This window comes from Tachyglossus aculeatus, chromosome 4 (genome assembly GCF_015852505.1).
Source record: "Tachyglossus aculeatus isolate mTacAcu1 chromosome 4, mTacAcu1.pri, whole genome shotgun sequence".
NCBI lineage: Eukaryota > Metazoa > Chordata > Mammalia > Monotremata > Tachyglossidae > Tachyglossus > Tachyglossus aculeatus.
In genome coordinates this window covers 99,727,054-99,751,592 of record NC_052069.1, presented here as the reverse complement: position 1 = coordinate 99,751,592, position 24,539 = coordinate 99,727,054, and the positions used below count along the sequence as shown (strand labels likewise).

At 44.4% G+C, this 24,539-nt stretch overlaps 2 protein-coding genes across 6 annotated transcripts in view; one reads left to right on the top strand and one right to left on the bottom strand.

Annotated features, from left to right (window-relative positions):
- RALGPS1 (Ral GEF with PH domain and SH3 binding motif 1) overlaps window positions 1-24,539 on the top strand; it is a 479,351-nt gene that overhangs the window by 195,663 nt on the left and 259,149 nt on the right. For all 4 annotated transcript variants that reach the window (XM_038744645.1, XM_038744644.1, XM_038744643.1 and 1 more), the window contains exon 9: window positions 9,681-9,807. In XM_038744645.1, the coding sequence (XP_038600573.1) occupies window positions 9,681-9,807 (127 nt within the window). The remainder of the gene's footprint in view (window positions 1-9,680; window positions 9,808-24,539) is intronic.
- Window positions 17,152-24,539, bottom strand: part of ANGPTL2 (angiopoietin like 2) — a 37,709-nt gene continuing 30,321 nt past the window's right edge. For both annotated transcript variants that reach the window (XM_038744647.1, XM_038744646.1), the window contains exons 3-5: window positions 22,460-22,653; window positions 20,600-20,870; window positions 17,152-18,244 (exon numbers count right to left, since the gene is read on the bottom strand). In XM_038744647.1, the coding sequence (XP_038600575.1) occupies window positions 18,045-18,244; window positions 20,600-20,870; window positions 22,460-22,653 (665 nt within the window). In that variant the 3' untranslated portion in view covers window positions 17,152-18,044. The remainder of the gene's footprint in view (window positions 18,245-20,599; window positions 20,871-22,459; window positions 22,654-24,539) is intronic.

Sequence of the window (24,539 nt, the reverse complement as noted above, 5' to 3'; positions counted from 1 at the left end):
AACTCCGTTATATTGTACATCCCCTTGCGCTAAGCACAGTGCTCTGCGCCCAGTTAATGACCATTGATTGATTGAAATGAATTTCTTGCTCCAAGTGGAAAATGAGCTGCTAAATCCAGATTAGTGTGGGAGGTAAAAATGTTAAAAATTTTATAATCAAGGTATTCCCAGAGTACCCAACATTGAAAGGCAGAGGTGAGCAACAGCTAGGAAGCATCCCCTCTTCCCTCTGCATGGGCCGACCCTGGACTCTGCTCCCTGGTACAGCCTGCCCTGCGTACTGTATTGCCTGGCTTCAGTGTCCCTGCCCTGTGGAATTGTCTCTCTTTTGGGATCTGGCCAATCAATCAATCAATCGTATTTATTGAGCGCTTACTGTGTGCAGAGCACTGTACTAAGCTCTTGGGAAGTACAAGTTGGCAACATATAGAGACGGTCCCTACCCAACAGTGGGCTCACAGTCTAGAAGGGGGAGACAGACAACAAAACAAAACATATTAATAAAATAAAATAAATAGAATAGATATGTACAAGTAAAATAAATAAATAGAGTAATAAATACATACAAGCATATATACATATATACAGGTGCTGTGGGGAAGGGAAGGAGGTAAGGTGGGGGGGATGGAAAAGGGGAGGAGGGGGCTCCGTCTGGGAAGGCCTCCTGGAGGAGGTGAGCTCTCAGTAGGGCCTTGAAGGGAGGAAGAGAGTTAACTTGGCGGCTGTGGGGAGGGAGGGCATTCCAGGCCATTGGGATGACGTGGGTCAGGGGTCGATGGCGGGACAGGCGAGAACGAGGCACGGTGAGGAGATTAGCGGCAGAGGAGCAGAGGGTGTGGGCTGGGCTGGAGAAGGAGAGAAGGGAGGTGAGGTAGGAGGGGGCGAGGGAATGGACAGCCTTGAAGCCGAGGGCCAGAAGGCGCATCACCGGTGGCAGCTCAGGATCTCCTGGGATCCCACCCTTCTCCACAGAGGCTGACTCTCTCGCCGATTCCTGGCTTGGTCCTCGGAGGTGAGACGCAGCAGTGGCTCGGCAATCTCTAGCCTGATGCCCTCTGCTTCTTTTCCTGCTGGTGAGGCCCGGCTCTTCCCCTGCCCTACCCAGGGCTCTGGAAGCAGTGACTCAGGGGCCCATGGGAAATAGGAAGCAGCTTGGCTCAGTGGAAAGAGCATGGGCGTCAGAGGTCGTGGGTTCAAATCCTGGCTCCGCCAATTGTCAACTGTGTGACTTAGGGCAAGTCACTTCTCTGTGCCTGTTACCTCATCTGTAAAATGGAAATTAAGACCGTGAGCCCAACGTGTGACAACCTAATCACCTTGTATCCTCCCCAGCGCTTAGAACAGTGCTTTGCACATAGTAAGCACGGAACAAATGCCATTATTATTAAATATCCTCTGTGAAGAGCTCAACATCAATCAAATTGATGGCATTTACCAAGCGCTTACTATGTGCAAAGCAGTGTACCAGACATGTGGGAAAATACAGTGCAACAGAATTAGCAGATATATTCCCTGTCCATAACGAGCTTACATTCTAGAGGGGAGACGTATTGATATGAATAAATAACTTATAATATATAATTTAAAGATATGTACATAAGTGTTGTTGGGTTGGGGGTGGGGTCGATATCAAATATCCAAAGGCCATAGATCGAGAGCGTAGATGAAGGAGAAGGGAAAGGGAGTCGGAGAAAAGAGGATTTAATCGGTGAAGCCCTCTTGGAAGAGATGTGACCTTAATAATGTTTTGATGGTGGAGAGAGTGGTGGTCTGGTGAATATGGAAGGGGAGGGGATTTCAGGCTAGGGGGAGGATGTGGGAAAGGGGTCAGTGGCAAGAAAGATGAGATCGAGGCACAGTGAGTAAGTTGTCTGTAGAAGAGTGGAGTGTGCCAGGCTGGGTGGTAGAAGCAGATCGGTGAGATGAGATGGGACAAGCTAATTGAGTGCTTTTAAAGCTAATGGTAAGGAGTTTCTGTTTGACGTAGAGGTGGATGGGCAATTATTGGAGGTTCTTGAGGAGTTAAGGAGATGTGGACTGAACCTTTTTAGTTGAAAAATGATCTGTGCAGCAGAGTGAAGTATGGGCTGGAGTGGGGAGAGGCAGGAGGCTGGGAGGTTAGCGAGGAGGCAGGAATCAAGGTGGGATAGGAAATTATTTGGATCCAGCATGGTGGCAGTTTGGATGGAGAGGAAAAGGCAGATTTTAGCATTGTTATGAAGGTAGAAATGTGGCTCAGTGGAAAGAGCCCGGGCTTTGGAGTCAGAGGTCACAGGTTCAAATTCCGCTCCGCCAGCTTGTCAGCTGTGTGACTTTGGGCAAGTCACTTAACTTCTCTGGGCCTCCGTTCCCTCATCTGTAAAATGGGGATTAAGACGTGAATCACATTAATCACATTAAGATTAAGCTGTGAGCCTCCCGTGGGAGAACCTGATCACCTTGTAACCTCCCCAGCGCTTAGAACAGAGCTTTGCACATAGTAAGCACTTAAAAAATGCCAATGTTATTATTATTAGAACCCACAGAATTTGGCAGCATGGGTCTTTTATGTGCCTTGGATTGATAGGCATGTCCACATTCACCAATTTGCTTAGAATGCCATCATGAACTGTTTGGGGAGGAGTTTAAACATTTATTCATAGAAATGCTTGTGGCTTGAGGTTCTTAGCACACTTTTTACCCCTGGTAGTTAGTCCTGTTTCACAGCTGAGTGGATCAAGGGTCATTAAGATACAGAATTCCCCAGAGTTAACACACTCTCAAAAGTCCAAGTTGTAAAAGGTTTTATTTACAAATAAAGTGCTCCTCTAAGCTTACTCTAATATTTTATTTGTTGCTGACTCAGGTTAGTTAGAATGTAAAGAGCAGGCAAGTGCCCATTTTTTAAATGATTATGGAAAATGGCATACTTCAAATGTGCTTTCAGTGGAAGTTGAGGCACTGGGAAAATAGATCAATTTGGCCATCATGATACTTAAAAATGGACTTGCTTAGAGAATGTTAACTACTAAAAAAAGAATGACTTCAACAGGGGCCAGATTGACTGTGTGCTGGAGTCCTCATAAGAGCTTTGAGATATCTGAGTTTTTTCTCTGCTTCCTTAAGAACGCTTGACTGATAGATGTTTTATACCCCAGTGTCAGAAATGTAATGTGGTGCGTAAAAGAAACAAAGGAGGACAAGAGTATTTTCTCATGAAACTATGTTTTGCTTTAGAGACTGTGTTCACTGTCTTTTCCAGGTCCTATATTTCTTTAAAATGCTTAGGGAAAACATCCAGGAATTCTCAGCAAGAAATATATACACGCCTTGATTTTTATAGGTGTTTCTTCTGAGACTCTGGCAGCCGTATCGAGTTTATCGGGATTTTCTTAATAAAGTGCATGGATGTGTGAGCTGAATTAGGCCTCCCCACAAAATCAGTTGGTAATTCATTCTGTTTAGCTTAGAAGACACATTCATGGCTGAGTACCATTTGGAATGCACCTTGAATGTGTTTCGTTAGCTCCAAATTATCACCGTGAATATCGATTATTTCTGCTCGTTCAAATGCCAACCCATATGTGACATAAATGGGAAACAGCTTCCTAGCAACTTGTGAGAGGAATGGGCCACATCTGCAGTGGCTGCTTATATGCTTAGTCTTGCCCTAAGATGTGCTAGAGTGCCTTGAATCGCAGGCACCTGTTCTGACTCAGAGCTTGCCAGTCTTGTCCGTGGGCAGAGACACCTATGAGATCTGAAGCGGAGCATCTCCTGTGTCCAGAGCAAGGCCATATTAGGTCAGACCTGGTCCACCAGTTGTAGTTGGAATAAGATTTATTATAGTGGTTACTGTTGTTAAATGCGGGGAAAGAAGAATGTGGATGACTTATAGACACGGTCCTTTGGGGCCTGAAGGTCTCACAGGCTAATAATAATAACTGTGGTATTTGTTAAGTGCGTACTTTGTGGCTGGCACTGTTCTAAGTGCTGGGGTAGGTACAAGCAAATCAGGTTAGACACAGTCCCTGTCCCACATGGGGCTCACAATCTTAATTCCCATTTTACAGATGAGGGGACCGAGGCACAGAGAAGTTCAGTCGCCCAAGGTCACATAGGAGACACATAGTAGAGCCGAGATTAGAACCCAGATCCTTCTGACTCCCGGGTCTGTGCTCTATCTCCCAGGCCACACTGCTTCCCTAAGATTAAGGTAGAGAGAACTGGGCAACAGACACATAAGGAATATGTGTATATATAGAACCTGTATATATGTATATATGGTTGTACATATTTATTACCCTATTTATTTATTTATTTATTTATTTTACTTGTACATTTCTATCCTATTTATTTTATTTTGTTGGTATGTTTGGTTCTGTTCTCTGTCTCCCCCTTTTAGACTGTGAGCCCACTGTTGGGTAGGGACTGTCTCTATGTGTTGCCAATTTGTACTTCCCAAGCGCTTAGTACAGTGCTCTGCACAAAGTAAGCGCTCAATAAATACGATTGATTGATTGATTGATAAGGAAGGATGAAACAAAAATATAAAAGACAAGGGTGACAATGAATAAGACAGGAATGGTTGAGCATTGTAGCTAGAGGAATAGGTTTTCAGACTCCTCTCACTTAGACCAACAGCCATAGAAGTCACAGCTTCAGTGACAGCCATAGCCTTCTGAACATTATAAAACTTCTGCAGTTTGAGTCCTGCTGCTGTAGTTTGAGTCCTTTCCAAGCTGGAGCAGGAGACAGTGGGATTTCCGGTGGCATGGGTACAGAATCCAGTCCAGGTCTTCCTTGCCTTTGGTAACTTTTTTACTACCAAACACCTTTGTCATCTTTTGGGGAGAGGGGTCTGCTCAAGGCATTTTGGCTCCCCAGACTAAAGGGTGAGAGAACAAAGGCACATGAACTGTGAGGTGTGAAAACCTGAGTTGGAAAGAGAAAGAGTATCCTTAGCCAAGTAGCAACATAAGCAATTTCCTGGTTTACCTCTGTGGTAGAGCTAGCCCTGTGACCTGGTCTCCTGGTCACCAGGGTTGGTGACCAAGAACTGATCTGTATTCCTAAGGGTCCCCACTGCCAAGGGTGGACCCTTGGGCCAGGCTGGTCCATGTGTTTTAGCCAGAACTGGCACCAGATTGCTCCGGGAGATGCATGGAAAAAACAACAACATGGTGGGTTGGTTGGACTCAGGCTGGATACCTTCACACAACATTGGACTCCACGAAGGGCAGTTGCATGCTTCTACAGTGGAATTGACTGGGAGAATTAAAAGTGTGTAGTTTCCAAACAGGTTTAACCTATTAAGAAAAGTTTCAAAAATTACTTTTGCTCCTGGTTCTACATCAAATTCGATAAGCCTCAGCAACGGCTCCAAGCCCACCTGCATCATGAGGAAAGAGTCTGATTGGCTGCCCCTTCACCTGACCTGGCGGACATCGTGTGTATCAACAAATTGTGTTTTCTGTGCTCCAGAACAGGGTGAAGAGTCTGGAGCCACTTGCTGAAGGCCGGACAGCGCCTGACCACTGGCTGGGGCTTGGGAAGACAGGGCAAATCAGGTGCCAGGCCCAGGCAGCACAGAGGGTGGGATTGGTCACTCCACGGGTCACAGTGACGGTGGTTCAGCGGAGCTGGGTTATGCTCCCTTCCCCCTACTCTGCTCCGTCTATGTCCCAGCCCCTAGCGTGGATCCATGCTGGTAAGAGGAGTGTTCTGGTGGCTCTGGGCTCAGGGAGAGTTCTGATGCCCCGTGCTCCCACTCCATGTACTCCTCCTCACCTGCCCTCGAAGTGCTCTCTCCTCGACCCCCTCCAGTCTGGCTTCCGTCCCCTTCATTCCACGGAAACTGCGCTCTCAAAGGTCACCAATGACCTCCTGCTTGCCAAATCCAACGGCTCATACTCTGTCCTAATCCTCCTCGACCTCTCAGCTGCCTTTGACACTGTGGACCACCCCCTTCTCCTCAACACGTTATCTGACCTTGGCTTCACAGACTCCGTCCTCTCCTGGTTCTCCTCTTATCTCTCCGGTCATTCTTTCTCAGTCTCTTTTGCAGGCTCCTCCTCCCCCTCCCATCCTCTTACTGTGGGGGTTCCCCAAGGTTCAGTGCTTGGTCCCCTTCTGTTCTCAATCTACACTCACTCCCTTGGTGACCTCATTCGCTCCCACAGCTTCAACTATCACCTCTACGCTGATGACACCCAGATCTACATCTCTGCCCCTGCTCTCTCCCCCTCCCTCCAGGCTCGCATCTCCTCCTGCCTTCAGGACATCTCCATCTGGATGTCTGCCCGCCACCTAAAGCTCAACATGTCGAAGACTGAGCTCCTTGTCTTCCCTCCCAAACCTTGTCCTCTCCCTGACTTTCCCATCTCTGTTGACGGCACTACCATCCTTCCCGTCTCACAAGCCCGCAACCTTGGTGTCATCCTCGACTCCGCTCTCTCATTCACCCCTCACATCCAAGCCGTCACCAAAACCTGCCGGTCTCAGCTCCGCAACATTGCCAAGATCCGCCCTTTCCTCTCCATCCAAACCGCTACCCTGCTAATTCAAGCTCTCATCCTATCCCGTCTGGACTACTGCACCAGCCTTCTCTCTGATCTCCCATCCTCGTGTCTCTCTCCACTTCAATCCATACTTCATGCTGCTGCCCGGATTATCTTTGTCCAGAAACGCTCTGGACATATCACTCCCCTCCTCAAAAACCTCCAATGGCTACCGATCAATCTGCGCATCAGGCAGAAACTCCTCACCCTGGGCTTCAAGGCTGTCCGTCACCTCGCCCCCTCCTACCTCACCTCCCTTCTCTCCTTCTACTGCCCAGCCCGCACCCTCCGCTCCTCCACCGCTGATCTCCTCACTGTACCTCGCTCTCGCCTGTCCCGCCATCGACCCCCGGCCCACGTCATCCCCCGGGCCTGGAATGCCCTCCCTCTGCCCATCCGCCAAGCTAGCTCTCTTCCTCCCTTCAAGGCCCTGCTGAGAGCTCACCTCCTCCAGGAGGCCTTCCCAGACTGAGTCCCTTCTTTCCTCTCCCCCTCGTCCCCCTCTCCATCCCCGTCTTACCTCCTTCCCTTCCCCACAGCACCTGTATATATGTATATATGGTTGTACATATTTATTACTCTATTTATTTATTTTACTTGTACATTTCTATCCTACTTATTTTATTTTGTTGGTATGTTTGGTTCTGTTCTCCGTCTCCCCCTTTTAGACTGTGAGCCCACTGTTGGGTAGGGACTGTCTCTATGTGATGCCAATTTGTACTTCCCAAGCGCTTAGTACAGTGCTCTGCACATAGTAAGCGCTCAATAAATACGATTGATTGACTGATTGCTCTGTGCCTCTTCTGTGTCTGACTTTTGGGGCCAGGGTTGAGATTAGTCTCTGGCTCCCCGTGCCCCGACTCTGCTCCATGCTTGCTGCTGCCCCTTACCTGGCTGACTAGAGCCCAGGCTCCTTCCATTTCCCATTTCCTCAAAAATCTCCAGTGGCTACCAATCAATCTGCGCATCAGGCAGAAACTCCTCACCCTGGGCTTCAAGGCTGTCCATCACCTCGCCTCCTCCTATCTCACCTCCCTTCTCTCCTTCTGCAGCCCAGCCCGCACCCTCCGCTCCTCTGCTGCTAATCTCCTCACCGTACCTCGTTCTCGCCTGTCCCGCCATCGACCCCCGGCCCACGTCATCCCCCGGGGCTGGAATGCCTTCCCTCTGCCGATCCGCCAAGCTAGCTCTCTTCCTCCCTTCAAGGCCCTACTGAGAGCTCACCTCCTCCAGGAGGCCTTCCCACACTGAGCCCCTTCCTTCCTCTCCCCCTCGTCCCCCTCTCCATCCCCCCATCTTACCTCCTTCCCTTCCCCACAGCACCTGTATATATGTATATATGTTTGTACATATTTATTACTCTATTTTACTTGTACATATCTATTCTATTTATTTTATTTTGTTAGTATGTTTGGTTTTGTTCTCTGTCTCCCCCTTTTAGACTGTGAGCCCACTGTTGGGTAGGGACTGTCTCTATGTGTTGCAAACTTGTATTTCCCAAGCGCTTAGTCCAGTGCTCTGCACACAGTAAGCGCTCAATAAATACGATTGATGATGATGATGATGATCTTCCTGCTCTTGGTGCCCCATCCCTTCACTGCCTGTCCATGCCGACCTCCACAACCTGGTGCTGGTTATCCCTTTCCTCCCGGATTTTGTGACGCCTAATTTAAAAAAGGAGAAAAAATACTTTTAGCAGAACCTTTGATTTCAGGGGCCAGCAGGAGGTGGGAGGGAGGATGACTACAAAATGAAAGAAAGATGGCTGCTGAGCATGAGGAATCTCAGAGGGGGTCCAGTGGGCAGAGACAGCATTAGCATGTGGCCATTTTGAGTGCATCAAGAAGCACACCACAGTTCCTCTGTGGGCTGCCCTGAGGCTGCCGCTTCCCTTCTTTACCATCTGAAGCCGGCACTGATATCAGCTGTGTGACTTTGGGCAAGTCACTTAACTTCTCTGTGGCTCAGTTACCTCATCTGTAAAATGGGGATGAAGACTGTGAGCCCCACGTGGGACAACCTGGTTACCTTGTATCCACCCCAGCGCTTAAAACAGTGTTTGGTACATAGTAAGCACTTAACAAATACCATCATTATTATCATTCAACGTGAAGGTTGGACTATTTGGAATATTACTGGCAAGGAAAACCCTTCTGAGAATCTGACTGAACCTTCCATTACAGCAGGCTGTATATGTTTAGAAAACCCCAGGAGTTGTCTAGACTACTGGAAAAGTGGTCTGGCATATGTGAATAAATAGGAATGTTTCTGTAATAAGCTCGCTGTGTAGACTGTAAGCCCGTTGTGGGCAGGGAATGCATTACCAATTCTGTTATACTGTTATATTCCCCCCTTCTAGACTGTGAGCCCGTTGGGTAGGGATTGTCTCTACTTGTTGACGAATTGTACTTTCCAAGCATGTAGTACAGTGCTCTGTGCAAAGTAAGTGCTCAATAAATATGATTGAATGAATGAATGAATTCTCCCATGTGCTTGGTACAGTGCTCTGCACACAGTAAGTGCTTAAATACAGTCGATCGAGTGATTAATTGCAATATTAAACTGCTATAGATGTCCTAGATCCCACTTAGAATATGGAATTTGGGTAGCCTCTGTGTGGAACTTGAATGAATAGCCATTCAAAGTTTTCAGGGATTTTTCTTTTAAGAAAATATAGCTCCTCCTCTAGGGCCATCTTAGTCCATTTTTCTCAGCCCTTTATCCTTTTGCCTACCCTGATTGACAGAGGTAATTGGGTCTGTCATCTGAAAACCCTCCTTAGCTCCTAGATTTCTTGAGGGAACATTTCCTGTGAATGCACTACTAGCAGGGCACTATATGGAGCCATTTCTTTGGGTTTAGAAGCATACTTTTTTCTCACTGTTACACGAGACCTCCAGCTATCACCCCCAGAACCACAGCAAAAACAGACTTTAAAACTTGTCATTGTGCATGAAGTGCTATTTTCTGATGCAAAAAGTTCGTGATAGAGATTAGAAATTAAAACTATAATCATACCGAAGTCGATGGTCCATTGTAAACATTTCTTGGCAATTTTCATTATAGCTTTCCTTTCTTCCTGCAATTTTTTAAAAATCTCTGTTGAATTGTTTTACTTTATCTTTTTTTTTCTTTTTTCAGCTTTTGAATCGCAAAGACAAGACCACCTTTGAGAAGTTAGACTACCTAATGTCCAAAGAAGATAATTATAAGAGGACCCGGGAATACATCAGAAGCTTAAAGATGGTCCCCAGTATTCCCTATTTAGGTAGGTGTGAAAACTGGCTCATCCTTTCTTGGGAAATGTATTCCGTTTTGAATAAGAAGCCTTTGCTATTTCTGACTGATAAATTGCCAAGGTACCATATGTACCAGAGGCAAACCACATGTTGAACCACATGAGCACAAACAAAGGTTCACTTAGTTTGTTCCTTGGGAAAATTAAGGCTGCTGGAGCTTTTCAGGGTATAATAAAGTCTAGCGCTGGCTTGGAGAAGTTCCTTGGTTGCATTGAGCCTGGAAATAGAATTACATTCCCCGGGAATGTGGATTGGCATGTGTGTTCGGGTCCGGGGCAGTTCTGGGCAGAACTTGGGAAAGGTCCGTTGCCCTGAAGCCCCTTCTGCACCTTTTCCCCTAGAATTCGTGGGAGCTGGAGCTTTAGGCTTTGGACTTCGACCCCTTGGTTTTTTACCAGAGAAAATCAGGCAGAGGTTCCTGACTGCTCCTTGCCCGATTCTCCTTGCGTGGTGGGGACTACCCAGCTGACTGTGGAAAAGAGGAACTCTGACTTTCAGGCAACTTGCATGCATGGCAGAAGAGAGAAGGAGTTAGTCCTTCCAAGGAGTCAATTAGTGAGAATAAGAGATTTTATGATGTCCTTCAGCAGGTTAGCAATATAGATTACAGCCCTTAATAAGAGCCTGAAAAGAGTCATTTTCTGGCAAAGAAATTGACCATAATTGATCTTGGTCTTTCCTAAAATTGTGTTCTTCATTCCATGGAAATGTTCCTCCCATGACTTTAAAGAATGAAACATCCCTGGGTCATTAAAATTTGTCTTAAAAAACCTTGAAACAAACAGAAAAAAAAATTCCTGGCTTGGCAGCTCTTTCTGGCATCTGGATGTGTGCCTGTTATTCTGATTTCACCATGTTTTACAGTATGGCTTCACATTGCATCGATTGTATTGTATAGAATTGCATCGATTGTATTGTGTAGAATGGCATCACATTACATCATATTGCATGCTCCAATTCTTTAAATGTTTAGTTTCATTGATGAAAGCCACACTGACGAGCAACCACATGACAAGCTATTCATTATGTGATTCAGCCAGTAGAACAAGCCATACTTTCAGTAGGCATAGTAGTGGAAACTGGAGTTGGATCCAATAATGAGAATGTACACATTCTCCAAGAGAAGGCTGGAAAATGATAGAATGATGAAAATGGACTAGAATGTGGATTATTAATGGGCATACATTACTGGACATTTAATTTTGGAATCTATTTAGGACGTTAGAAAAACGTTCTAATATGTTTTTCATTATTCTGTTCGAAGACAAGTCCCAGAGGACTGACGGATAGCAGCTGGAGGCTTCAGCAGCAGGGCCTCTTTTCTCATAGCCTTCTGTACAGTTCTGAATGCCTGAGTGGTATTTAGGTAAAAAAAAAAAAAAAAAGAAAAAAAAATCAAGTCTGTTCCTCTTCAAAGTATGTTTCTCTTCAAAGAAACATAGTCATTTTAGAAGATTGGTTACATTGAGAAAGGGGGTTTCAGTGTAAACTTCTTCTTGAATGAATGTTCCACCCCTGAAAGTACTTGTTTATCTAAAGAAGAAAAGTTACATAATTCCTGGAAAAGTACCTTTACGGAAAAAAAAAATCTCTGAAATTTGATAATGTCTTTTTCACCTGGTAACTCGGCTCTGCACTCTCCTTTCCTCCTTTGATGGTGCTTTTGGAGGGATAGTGGGTTTCACTTAGATTTTTCAGACTTCATTGGTCACACCTCCTGAGAGTTCCTATTCTAAGTGGTTGTCTGTGGAATTTGTTCTTTTACCATCTTAAAAGCTTTCAAGAAAAGGTTCCCATCATAGGACTTGCCTGATTGTATTGGAATAAATGTGCCTTTAATCCCATGTAAACTATTATTCTCATGAGTAGTAGTGTATTACTTCTTTCAGTGAGTATGCATTCCACCTCATTTGTGTGCTTAAGTTTTGAGCCAGTTGGCTTCACCTGGTGTGTGTTGAGTCCACGTGCTCAAAATCCTCATGCAATGTAATTTGAAAAACATTGCAGCTGGGGCCACAGTTTACCACATTTCAAAAATGAGACTCTCATCATTAAAGTAGTTCTTCCAGATGACTTCAGAGCATTAAGATGGACTTCAGATCACTAGCCTGTGAGCATTTTAAAAGCAGAAGTGTTAGGAAAAGTAATACGCAAATATGGTATGTATTAAAAATTCATGAAAGCTTTGAGTGGTCAGATTGAATTTTAAGAATAAATATGTTTTGACATGTAAGTCCTCCTATTCCTGTGAATAATCAGTAGCAAATCCAACGTTCCCAAGGATTACAGTTATTTTCTGCTTGTAAAAGTGGTGTTTTGGAAGGAGCATTAATTCTTTCAGATGTGCTCTGGTAATAGCTGAATGTTCTAAATGGTCCTCCAGTGCCCTGAGAGTTAATACTCCTCCCAAAATATTGAATTTACACTTCGAGAGTAGCTTTAGTCCCAGGAAGAATTGGACTCAATAAGTGTAAAATATGTGCTAAGCACTACACCACCATAAAGTTAAATAAATTTCCTGCCTACCCTTTAGGGCAGGGTTTGGCAAAATCCATCCCAGAAGCGGATTTATTCCATCCCCAGGGTGGATTTGTCATTTTGCCCCCACATCCAATTAGTGTCACTCCTCCTTCTCAGACATGACTGCACCGCTCCTTTAGAGTTCATGTCCGAGCCACCGCAGTTGTACAGAGAATCCTCCCTCACTGGTTTTTCTACTGCAATATACACCTACCTATTGCAGGACATAAAGAATACTTAAAATTATCCTGTAGTGCTAAAATGAAAGATTTTAGTTTGTGTACATGGCAGGGGTTGGGGGGTTCCCTGAAAAATTGCTCCCTCCACTCCAAAAAATTTGCCACTTTGGGCTGGGGACCACAGGACTTATTTGGAAATATGCCGTTACCTGGCCTCTACTTTGTTCATCAGAAGGGGAATCCAGTCAAGCATCTAATTGATCAGAGCTTTTGGAGGGGGAAGGTTTTGTGTGTGTGTGTGTGTGTTGGATGTGGGTGGGGAGAGAGGAGCTCTGGTGGTCCACGAACAGCATCTTCTGCTGCACAAAACCCCCTCCCCACCCCGCTCTTTGAGAGTGACAGGTGGGAGATGCCTGATGGACAGTAGGAAAGGTGCTGGTATTTCAATGCCCTGACCTGAACATCTTTTCATTACAAGCTAAGCATGAGATTCTTTGTGTGTTACACTCAGCAACTTAGAAAAACTTCCCAAGCACCCTACTTGCTCAAATAAATTGCTCACTTCTAGTTCAGAGCAAACTTTCAGGCAATGCACAGATCAGGGAAATAGAAAACATGGGCCATTTTATGTTGGAGAGAAGGGAGGGAGAGTGAGTAAATAAATGCATTGTAATTTCGTATTTATCACTGACCATCAATGGAGTTGTTCAGGCCAGGGAAATTAGAAGGTAGTGGAGGAAGGTCTGGCGAAGGGGGTTTGGAAAGATCCAAGAAGAGGTTGACCCAATTCCAAAGCTTTCACATAAATTGAAGTGAAATAAAGAAGCTCAAAGTTGCCTGGGAATAGAGGTGGATGAGAAGAAAGAATAAATAAATGGTGGAGGGGGCATGGAGTGTCTTGAGGGGAAGAAAAAATAATTGGCATGGGAAATGAAAGGAGCCATTGACTCAATGGATACTGGGAGAAGAGGATGATTCTGGTTTTGGCATTTTGAACTGGCTAGAGAACCCAGCAAAGAGAAGGTGAATTGTAATCGAGGAAATATTTTGTGGGTTTAGGGTTTTCATGGGGTAGTAATTTTCTGGAAGCAATTGAGATAATCAGAAAAGAGCCCTAAGATTGCAAATCTGGGAGCAGACAAGTTTTGGAGGACAGTGGACAGGCTGAAAAGAAAAATAAGATGGGAGATAACAGCTAAACAACCTCCAGGGGAGCAGTCCGAGATCCACATTTGAATCACTTAGGTTGCTTTTTGGTCTTTTCTTAGTCTGCCTTTCAGAATTCCTCTGATAGTATAGTGGGATTTTAAAGAAATGCAGTGTAAGCAGTTTTTGCAGTACATTTTTTTTCTGAAAAAAGTCACAACCACAAGCTACAAGATGTGAAATGGATTTACTCTCATCCACATTTAAAACCAATGGCATCTATTTTTAAAACATGTAGTAGATTTTTTTTTTCTCATCTGAATGTAGATCTTTTCAGTGAGAAAAGTCTCCCAATCATCAGGGCTGTGGGCTGGATTTATGGCTTTCAGCCCCAGGTTGGTCTTGGAAATAATAGGGCTCTTGTTATTGAAAATGAATGAGTGTGACGTGGTTAATATTACACTTTCTTGGATTCTCCACAAGGAGGTCCCGTGTGTGTGTGTGTGTGTGTGTGTGTGTGTGTGTGTGTGTGTGAGAGAGAGAGAGAGAGAGAGAGATTGGTAACAAAGCCCCTGTATGTGAGGCTGTTGTGTTTGATCGCTGCCTTCATAAATGCACAATACAGAGCTGAGTTTCTGACTGCCTGGTAGAATCATTCACTTCAAGTTACTTTGGGTATTAGGGCCATTGGAGTGGAGAGACAGACGACCCCATTGGTAACTCGCACACTTCATATTTTGGATTTGGGGAGACTGAAACAGAGATAAGTTAGTGAGCGTTTCATTTGACACATGATTTTAATGATGGAGATGCATGAATGGGTAGAACAATTTTCCTTTAGTGAACCAAAGGATTCTCCCTGTGCAGAGGATGCATTTGGAGTGAATTGAATGCAAACACCCAAGGAGAAATGCCAGTTTCTAATTGATTTTATTTTACAGATAGTTATTTGCTTCCTGTATTTCCTTTCTGAGAGCAGTTGTCTCTTGTGGGAAGGGGTCTCTTTTTATGAAGTCTGTACAACCTCCCTGATTCTCTTGACAAATCTTAAAGTTGTTCACTAAGGGAAATCATTTTGGTGCAGAGGCGGGTTTTACGTTCCCTTTTTGTATTGCTTTAGAAGTTAAATGATGGTAGTGCTGAAGGCATAATATTGGACTTCATGCAGTTGTTTCCTGTCTTGCCAAGTAGGTGAATGAGTTAAGTGCCAAGTACGCATCCTTCTCCAGTACTTTGGTTAAACCCCTGGACATCCCAGGAATTTAGTGCACACCCCTGAAAGATCAATCAGTAGTGTTGATTGAGCACGTACTGTGGGTTGAGCTCGGTAATAAAGGGAATTGGACCAACATGGCCCCCACCCTTCCTGGACCCAACTGTGATGCAATTGGTTTCTCTGTGTATTCTTTGTAGTCCTTCATTCCCTCACCAGCTTATGTTTCCCTCACCCATTGTAAGCTGCTCAAGGCCCAGGGCCTGCTCTTTCCCTGTACAGTGTGAATGCTCAGGCATTCAGTTCTGGTTCCTGTCTTATTTTGCAATAATCCTCAAAGCCTCTGCTAGATAACATAGGCCCATGTTCATTAGTACACCTTTAACTTTGTATGTAACTTTAGGCACTTGCAATGTGGGTTGTTGGTAGTTCAATTGCAGGTGAACCCTCTAATGCTTAGAACTGGGTGCCTTAAGTGTCTCTTTATATACCAACGCACTCTTTTGTTAATAATAATAATAATAATTGTGGTATTAAGTGCTTACTATGTGCCAAGTACTGTTCTCAGCTCTGGGATGGATACCAGGTAATCAGGTTGGACACAGTTCCTGTCCCACATGGGGTTCACAGTCTTAATCACCATTTTACAGTTGAGGTAACTGAGGCACAGAGAAGGGAAGTGACTTGCCTAAGGTCACACTGTAGACGTGTGGCAGAGCCGGGGTTAGAACCCATGTCAACTGACTCTCAGATCCATACTCTTTTCCTAGACCATGCTGCTTCCCTACTTCTTTTGATTCTTATCTGGAAATGGTTTGGGTTTTCAAGATCTACGGACATTAAAATAACCTCACATCAAATGGTAGGTCCAAGTTCCGTCATGTCCAAGGGAACTTAAGGAATATTAAGGAAAATACGAAGGAAAGAAGAGAGAGACACCTTTTAATGTTTTCTGCTCTTCCATGTGCTAAATAACACTGGTAACCCTAGAGGAACTGCCATGCTCTTTTGGGTTGACAGGATTCAGGATAGTGTCTTTGAAAGATACTGACACACGGATGGAAATTTACCATATCACGATATATAAAAACAAAGAGCCAGCTACTCATACCCACAAACCGATACCCTGAAAGCCATTTCCAGTAGTTCTTGGGTCACGCAGTGATGAGCTTAAATGAACTAGGGATTCGTCTTTGCTGGTTTTTCCAGGTTCAGAAAATCATAGGAAATGGTCGAATGCCTCAGAGCCCCACCCCTGTCAGTTCTGAACAATGGTTTCACAGGTCACTTTGTTAAAAAAAAATCCAGATTCTTGTTACTTTTATTTGAATGAATTGTTGGAGTTCCCTGGCATTATATGATATCCTAGCATTATTGATAAGGTCCCAGAGATCCAAATTTCAAAACAATAAGGCACTATAGAAGTACGTCAAAATAGCATTTGTTGCTTTTATTGCCAAATGTATCGTTACAAGCATAATCTGGTAATATATTAAAAACACTACTTTTTATATACAACACATGCTACATCAGACGTCAGTTTAATGCACATCATACATTGGTTGAGAAATAATGAGGTAATAAGGGAGGAAAGGGTGGACGCACATATTTGTACATTATATAATATGCCACTAAAAATCTCACAGACGTACTACATAATATGCTGACCTGCCAAGAATCTGTCTCACTCTCCTGTATTCTTGTGCTAATTGTCGTCCCTCACTTGATATATTTTTTTTTTTTTTTGCCACATGTCCTACAATAATAAGCTTGGTACACACACACATAAGCTGAACAGATTTACAAGGTCAAGTTTCTACGAGTACAGATAAGTACATTTGATTAACATGTTGACAAACAGTATGTTAGTAACTAATGTGACTTGTGCTGTGGGCTACTTGTCTTGGTTACAAATAGTTTCTCTTAGAAACTTTACCTTGTTGGAAAAGATATGAAAATATATTATCGATTGGTACCCATCATTTGCCTGCAAAGGTGGATAGCCCTTTTGGTTTGTAGCCATATTTGGTTTGTAATGGCCACACAGCAGGTAATGACAGCTCAGATACAAAAAGACTTTGGACTATTTAGGCTAAGGTTTATATGGAGGTTAACATTATGTGTTGACTAAAATATGGGGGAAAAGTGATTAAACTGACTGAACTGGCTGTTCAGTTTAAAACAGTGACTCTTTGTCACTGTTACCTTTGACCTTTGTGCTAGGTATGGAGGCCTCCCAGTGCGCCTCCCCCCCACCCGCCCCGCCATCTTCTTGGAGTCCTCGGACCTGGAGATACTTCTGGGGAGAGAAGGATGTTTCCTGAAGGCAGGGATTTGGGGAACAGAAGGTGTTCTGAAGAAGTTGTTCCAGGTCTTTGGTCAGAGAAGGAGCCGGTCATTGGAAGTGTTGGTTTCTGATATTTGGTGGGATGCCAGAAAGGGCATTTGGCGGAAGAGGTTGAGGAATGGGAGCTCGGCACATACCTTGATTGCTAACAGCAAGCAGCCACGCTAATTCGGGGAGGGGTTCAGGCGACAAGAAGGCCACTGTTAACTTTTGGCTGTCTACGCCCATTCACTCTCGGGACAACAGACAACAAAACTTAAATTAACTTCAATTACATTAATGTCCTACAGCATGCCTATCACCTACTGTACATTTTTCAAAGGATACAATTTCCTGGGTCAAATCTAAGATAACTGCACAATCTGGAGCTCCTCCATGATTTGAGATTTAAATGTGTGTCTCTAAGCACACGTGCATGTACACAAATGGTATTTGTGTGTATGTACATTTATATATTAAAACTCATTTAGGTGTTGTGTTTTACTATCTAGACTTAATTTATTTTTTAAAAAGTTATCTACAGTCTTCCTCTTCTCATGTTCTAAGACTAGGAAGTTTTATTTACTGTTTGGGACACGGAAAGGTATTATAAACAAAATGTCGCTTTCATTTAGGTTGGTATTTGTTGTATTGGTTCATGAAAATATCATACAGCATACAAGTCCTCATTCGTAAATAGTAAACATCAAATATCTTACATTCTTTGCTGCAGAAACGATGTTTTCTGGAAAGCTTGTTCAGCTGTTGCTGACTTTTTTGTTTATTGTTGGGTTTTGTCGTTGAAGAAGAGTGAAGATTCCGTTAATGAAATGTATTTGGGTTTGGCCGGATCATCATCACCACTTTCTTTAGGGAGTAGGAGCCCCCTCGGAATTCAGCCCAGTACACTCCATCCTGATAGCGACTACGGTAGTGACCGCCGCGGTACCAGACTCCGTTGAGGTTTGAGTGGGCACAGGCGTTGTACCACCACCCTCCTTTCTGGTAGTGAGCACAATTTCCTGACGAGAAAGAAGACAAGCCAGTGAATGCTATCTATTAGTGGAGGGCACGCTGGGAAGTAACAGAGAATACAGTTAATGCAGTCATGAAAATCTTTATGTATCTAATCCTGGCTTTAGCTGGATTCGTTCTCTTTGTGAGACACATGAGTTTGCCGGGAGTGGGAGATTTTTATGAACTTTATGAACTTTTAATGATAATTGTGCCCTACTGAGAGCTCACCTCCTCCAGGAGGCCTTCCCAGACTGAGCCCCTTCCTTCCTCTCCCCCTCGTCCCCCTCTCCATCCCCCCCATCTTACCTCCTTCCCTTCCCCACAGCACCTGTATATATGTACATATGTTTGTACGTATTTATTGCTCTATTTATTTTACTTGTACATATCTATTCTATTTATTTTATTTTGTTAATATGTTTGGTTTTGTTCTCTGTCTCCCCCTTGTAGACTGTGAGCCCACTGTTGGGTAGGGACTGTCTCTATATGTTGCCAACTTGTACTTCCCAAGTGCTTAGTACAGTGCTCTGCACACAGGAAGCGCTCAATAAATACGATTGATTGATTGAATTGTGGTATGTCTTATGACAAGCACTGTGCTAATCAGTGGGTCAGATACCATGCATTCAGATCGGACATAGTCCCGGGGTTCACAGTCTGAGGGAGGGAGAACAGTATTCAGTAACTCATTTTGCAGATGAGAAAACTGTGGTCCAGAGAAATGAAGTAACTTGGGTAAAATCACACAACAGGCAAGTGATGGAGCCGGGATTAGAACTCAGATCTCCTGATTCCCATCCTGTGCTCTTTCCCTTTGGACTGTAAGCTCATTTTGGGCAGGGAGCATATCTGTTAATTCTGTTGTACTGTAGTCTCCCAAGCACTTAATACAGAGCTCTACATATATTAAGCACTCAGTAAATACCATTAATGGATTGATTGATGGAGAAGCAGGGTGGCCTAGTGGGAGTCAGAAGGATCTGGATTCTAATTCTGCCTCTGCCACTTGTCTGCGGTGTGACCTTGGGCACGTCACTTCCCTGGGCCTCAATTACCTCATCTGCAAAACGGGGATTAAGACTGTGACTCCCGTGTGGGACAGGGACATGTGATTTGCTTGTATCCACCCTAGCACTTAGTGCAGTGCCAGACACATCCTAAACGCTTAACAAATACCACAATCATTATTATTATTATTGATATCCTTTAGGCCCTGCTGATGGATCCAGCAGCTTGTAAATGTTGTCATCTCAGTAGAAATGGGAAATAGCACCCACCCTCCGTGTGGGTCATGGCAGGTAGCCTCTGCTTGATGTGTGAACTATCTACGGGAACACCGTAAGGATAAAGAGATCTTTCACCTAAGCATTTTGCTAGGCTTGTGTTTTAGCTACTGTTCGTTTAGCACTAAGGCAGAAAAGATTTCTGGGGACATGTCGGGCAAGCCACAGCTGGGATAGAGATCAACTCTGTGGGGTTTGGAGAGCTAAGTAGCCATTAGAAACAAGCTTTCTGCTGTCTCCACCCTAGCATAACGGAAAATAACCATTTACTGCCTTGTTCTAACTGAAGCCTTCAGAGGAGGGGACATGGAGTGTGTTGGGGTTGAGGTGCCAAGTCAGAGGGAAAATTCAACCAAAGAAATGATTCTTTCATCCAAGATTTTTTTTCTGTCCAGTGAGAACCTTACAAAAAATAAATCCCCCAAACTTCTTTAACCTAATGGTGGTTCTTTTGCCCAGTGTGAGGTTTTCAAGACAGGCTTGGGGATTTGATCTGCTCCCCAAGTCACATCCTTCTCAGACTGCCTCAGTTCTAGCAACTAAGTGACCCGTCACCCAATGAGCCCATTACTGGGCATCCATACCTACAGTAATACTGGAGAAGGGTGCCTGTCCCAGGTTTATTCAGGGAGGAAGGCATCTCATACCCTCTCCTAGGTCCTGGGCTCCTGTAGGGATGCATGGTGGATGGGGCCTGGCCGACAAGGGACTTCCAGTGCTTCTGCTGGGCAAGGAGAAGAAACTGCACCCCTATAGTGGGCTGCTCTTCTAGTGGCTGGGGGGTCCAGGCCAACAGTTTAGTGGTATTTCCCCGATCCGAAGGGAAGCCAGGTTGGAAGGGGGGTGGCATTCTGTTCTAGAGTTGCAGAGTCCAAAGGGGAAATTAGGGTTCGATGTTTCACGCCGTCGGCTGCTCTAAGGGACAGGGCCCTTCACAATCCAAGAATGCAGAGCCGCCAGTTCTGATATGTTTATTTGCTAGGAGGAAGAGAATTAATCCAATTCCCTGCTTGCGGGGAGCGGAAAAGCGTCAAATTACCAACTGCCATTTTGGTCCATTCCCAACACACTCCATACCTGCATAGACGTCGTGGTCCCTGTCCAGCGTGGTGAACTGCTTCCCATTGTGCCAGGTGAACGAGTCCCCGGCATTGCCATTGTAGCGGCCCAGTCTCAACTTGTAGTATTCACTCTCTGGCTCCAGCCTGAAACTTGCATATTCAGCAAATACTTTGCGTCCAGTCCAATCTTCCATTGTTACCAGCAACTTGTAATTGCCTTGATTTGTTAACCAATAGATATTCTCAAGTCCCAGCCAATACTCTCCATCTATGTTTCCGAATCCTTGCTGCAAGAAAACAACGAATGTCATCGTTGGCTATAGACATAGGTGTTGATTATCAACCGTCATCATTCCTGAGAAAATAGCAACCCCAAAAGGGGCATAGTTTGTATGGGAAAATAAAAAGTACTTTCGGCTTTTTTTATTTCTTTCATAACAATTTCCAGCTTTAGAAAGTGATTTTAGGTCCCCCTGACCCTCGCTAGGTTAAAGCTAAACAGATCAATGTGCTAGCAGTCATGCCAAAAATGAAGAGAAGAAGTACCCACCTGCCTCTTCAGATTCCTCCCCATCTTAAAGGGGGAGACTAGAGTCTGAGGCCTGGAAAGAGAGCCTGGAAAATTTAGGGGAGAGAGAGGCCTACTGCCTCAGGAACACTCACTAATATGGTTATCCACCAGCTGGGATTAGAGCCTTTAGCTCTCTGAGGAAGTTTTGGCTCCCAAGGTAGAATTGCAGGCGATGATAGCGATAATTTTGGTATTTACTAGGCTCTTACTGTGTATGAAAACACTGTATGGAGCACTGGGATATGTACAAGGTAATCAGATCAGGCACAGCCCCTGCCCCCATCCAAGGCTCCCAGTCAAAGAAACAGAGAATACTGATATCATCCCTATTTAACATAAGAGGAAACTAAGGTACAGAGAAATTGTGTGACTTGCCCACGGTCACACGATGGCAGGGTTGGGATTAGAACCCCCCTGAAGACTGTAAGCTCGGCATCAGCAGGGAATGTGTCTGTTTATTGGTGTATTATACTCTCCCAAGCACTTAGTACAGTGCTCTGCACACAGTAAGTGCTCAATAAATACAATTGAACAAATGAATGAATGAACCCGAGTTTCTTTGCAGGCCCGTGCTTTTCCCACTGCTACCATTTTGCCATCCCCATTGCAGCTTTGAGAAGCAGCACGGAGTTGAGGGACAAGGCGTCCCCAGTCCCAGAGATATAGTGAGGCTTCGTCTCCTCCCTATAGTAGCCGCTTCTTTCCCTGGTGATTTCTGCAGGGTTCTGCCAGGGCAGGAAACATTCCTGATGAGGAATGTGTTCAGAGGATATCCAATTTAGTGGAGGGGGAGTGGTGGGGTCTTTTATTCATTGGTGCCCACTGTTTTATTTGTATGCTAAATATTTCTAAATTCTTGTTACGCCTCTTCAAGGCATCTGTCATGCTGTGACGGTGTTTTCTCAGAACACTTTAAAAGCAGAAAAATGTGCCTTTAGAAAAACGTCTGTTTGGCTAAGACCTCCCAAGGCTATCAGCGTGGCTCAGTGGAAAGAGCCTGGGCTTTGGCGTCAGAGGTCATGGGTTCAAATCGCGGCCCCGCCAACTGTCAGCTCTGTGACTTTGGGCAAGTCACTTAACTTCTCTGGGCCTCAGTTACCTCATCTGTAAAATGGGGATTAAGATCGTGAGCCCCCCCGTGGGACAACCTGATCACCTCGTTACCTCCCCAGTGCTTAGAACAGTGCTTTGCACATAGTAAGTGCTTAATAAATGCCATTATTATTATTATTATTATTATTACCCGGAGAGTCCCCAGAATTTTGGGGAGAAGAGATGACTGATCCGCTTTGATGCAGCTCTCACCTTGTATGTTTCCCAGTTCCTGAAAAAGTTGACCGATCCATCTAGTCGTCTCTGAATAACCGTCCAGCCCCCGGGATCGTGCCGTTGGTCGCACCACACCTGCATCAGCCGGTTTGCGTTGTCGGGTTTCACTAAGTATATGGAGCTGATGTCATGGCCGTCTTCTAAAGCCTGGAGACAGTCTCTCCAGGGCCCTGCAAATAAGCGCAAGTGTCCCATCAGAGCAAAGCTTTTCTTTTTTTTTTTCTCATCCTGTAGACTGTAAGTTCATCATGTGCAGGGAACATGTCTACCAACTCTGTTATACAAGTGCTAAGTACAGTGTCTTGCAGACAGTAAGCCCTCAGTAAATAAATATATGATCATTCTGAGGCCTAGTCACTGGCTAGAGAGGTCCTGTTCCTAGGTAAGTATCCCCACCAGCCATGGTAACCAGTCCGGTAAAGCAGAAGTTGCTGCCAAAGCTTAGCTTTGGTGTACAACGGCAAACTGAGCCATTGCGTGCATCTTGGGAGGCTCAATTTTTCTTTGCTTAGTTGCACAGTGAAGCAGTCTTAGAGAATGCAGTTTTTTCCTGCTGAAGTCAAGTCCGGAAGTCAGCTTTCTCCTCTTATATCGCCAAGCTCTTCATCTGTTTGTGTACTGATTCACTGGTGGCTCCGATTACCTGTGGGTGTCTACCCTGCACTCATTTATTGCTTTTAGTAGCCTTCTTGGGCTCACAGAGTTTTTGAGATGTGGCATTTAGGTGACTGTATTCTCATAAAATATTAACAAATATGTAGGTTGGTCATTCGGCATGCCCTGTAAAACCCAACTGAAATTTTTAGGCCTGTTCAGAATAAATACCTGGAAATTGAACACTGGATGATTAGGTAAAGTGCAGTCATGAAGGAGGAAAACATTTCCATTAGGTTGAAACTTCCATGCGTGCTGCCCAATTAGATTTGATGCAGGGGAAAAAAAGAGTTCAGCATGTGGAAGCTGGATGCTAGAATTTATATGTGAGGCACTGATTGAGACATTCTTCTATCAGACCATGATGAGGTCTTCCAGACAGAAGAAACGGTCTTGAGGATGCTGATGATATTCAAATTGGGAGCCATTTAGGGGAGAAAAGTTGTGGAGAAGACTATAAAAAGCTCCAAAGCTTTTTGCTCTCAGTGCATTTAGGGGGATTTTTTCTATTGAAAAACTATTATTATAGGCTTTTTCAACCATGGAGAATGGAGGTGTTTTCTTGCATGTGTTTGTAGATGTGGGTTAAAGGGCCCTTCCTGAAGCTATCTAGATTCTCAGGCTGTCCAATCTGAGTATCTTGTATTCACACCAGTGCTTAGTATAGTAACAAACGCATAATGAATACAATTGTTATTATTATTCACATTGTGGGGAAATTCTCTTCACATTGGCCCTTCAGGAAAAGCTGATTACTTCGCTCCATCTTGTCAGACAAACCAGTTTTCCATCTAGACTGCACAACGTATGGATTTTTTTTTTTTTTGGTTGTACTCTGGACCACTTTCAGAAATAGATTTTGCAAAGGATTAATTACTTTACAAGTTGTCTTGTCCCAGCTCCTTTTTTCTGCTGAAGTGCTTCTGTTAGGGTAAAGTTGGAAAGTCAGTCACTCAGAAGCATTTGCAGTCCTCCAAACTGTAAGCTCGTTGTGGGCAGGGAATGGGTCTACCAACTTTGTTATATTGTTGTATTTTATTCTCCCACATGGTTAGTATAGTCCTCTGCCAACAGTAAGTGCTCAATAAATACGATTGAGTTGAACACCTCCCGTTTGCAGAGTTGTCTACTATGCCCCTTGGAGAGGATAATGTAATTGGTATACCTGCTCCCTGCCCTTAATCTAACCTCTAGTGGAGGAGACAAATAAATTACAGATGGGAGGAAGTAGTAGAGTATATAAGATATATTCATAAGTGATATGAAGGTTGTGAGTTCTTAAGCCTTTAGGTGATTTGGAAGGGCTCCATGGCAGTTGGGAGATCTAAAGTGATGAGAGTTAAGATTAGTCAGGGAAGTCCACTTGGAGGGAACGTGATTTCTGAAGGAGAGGAAGTTTTGG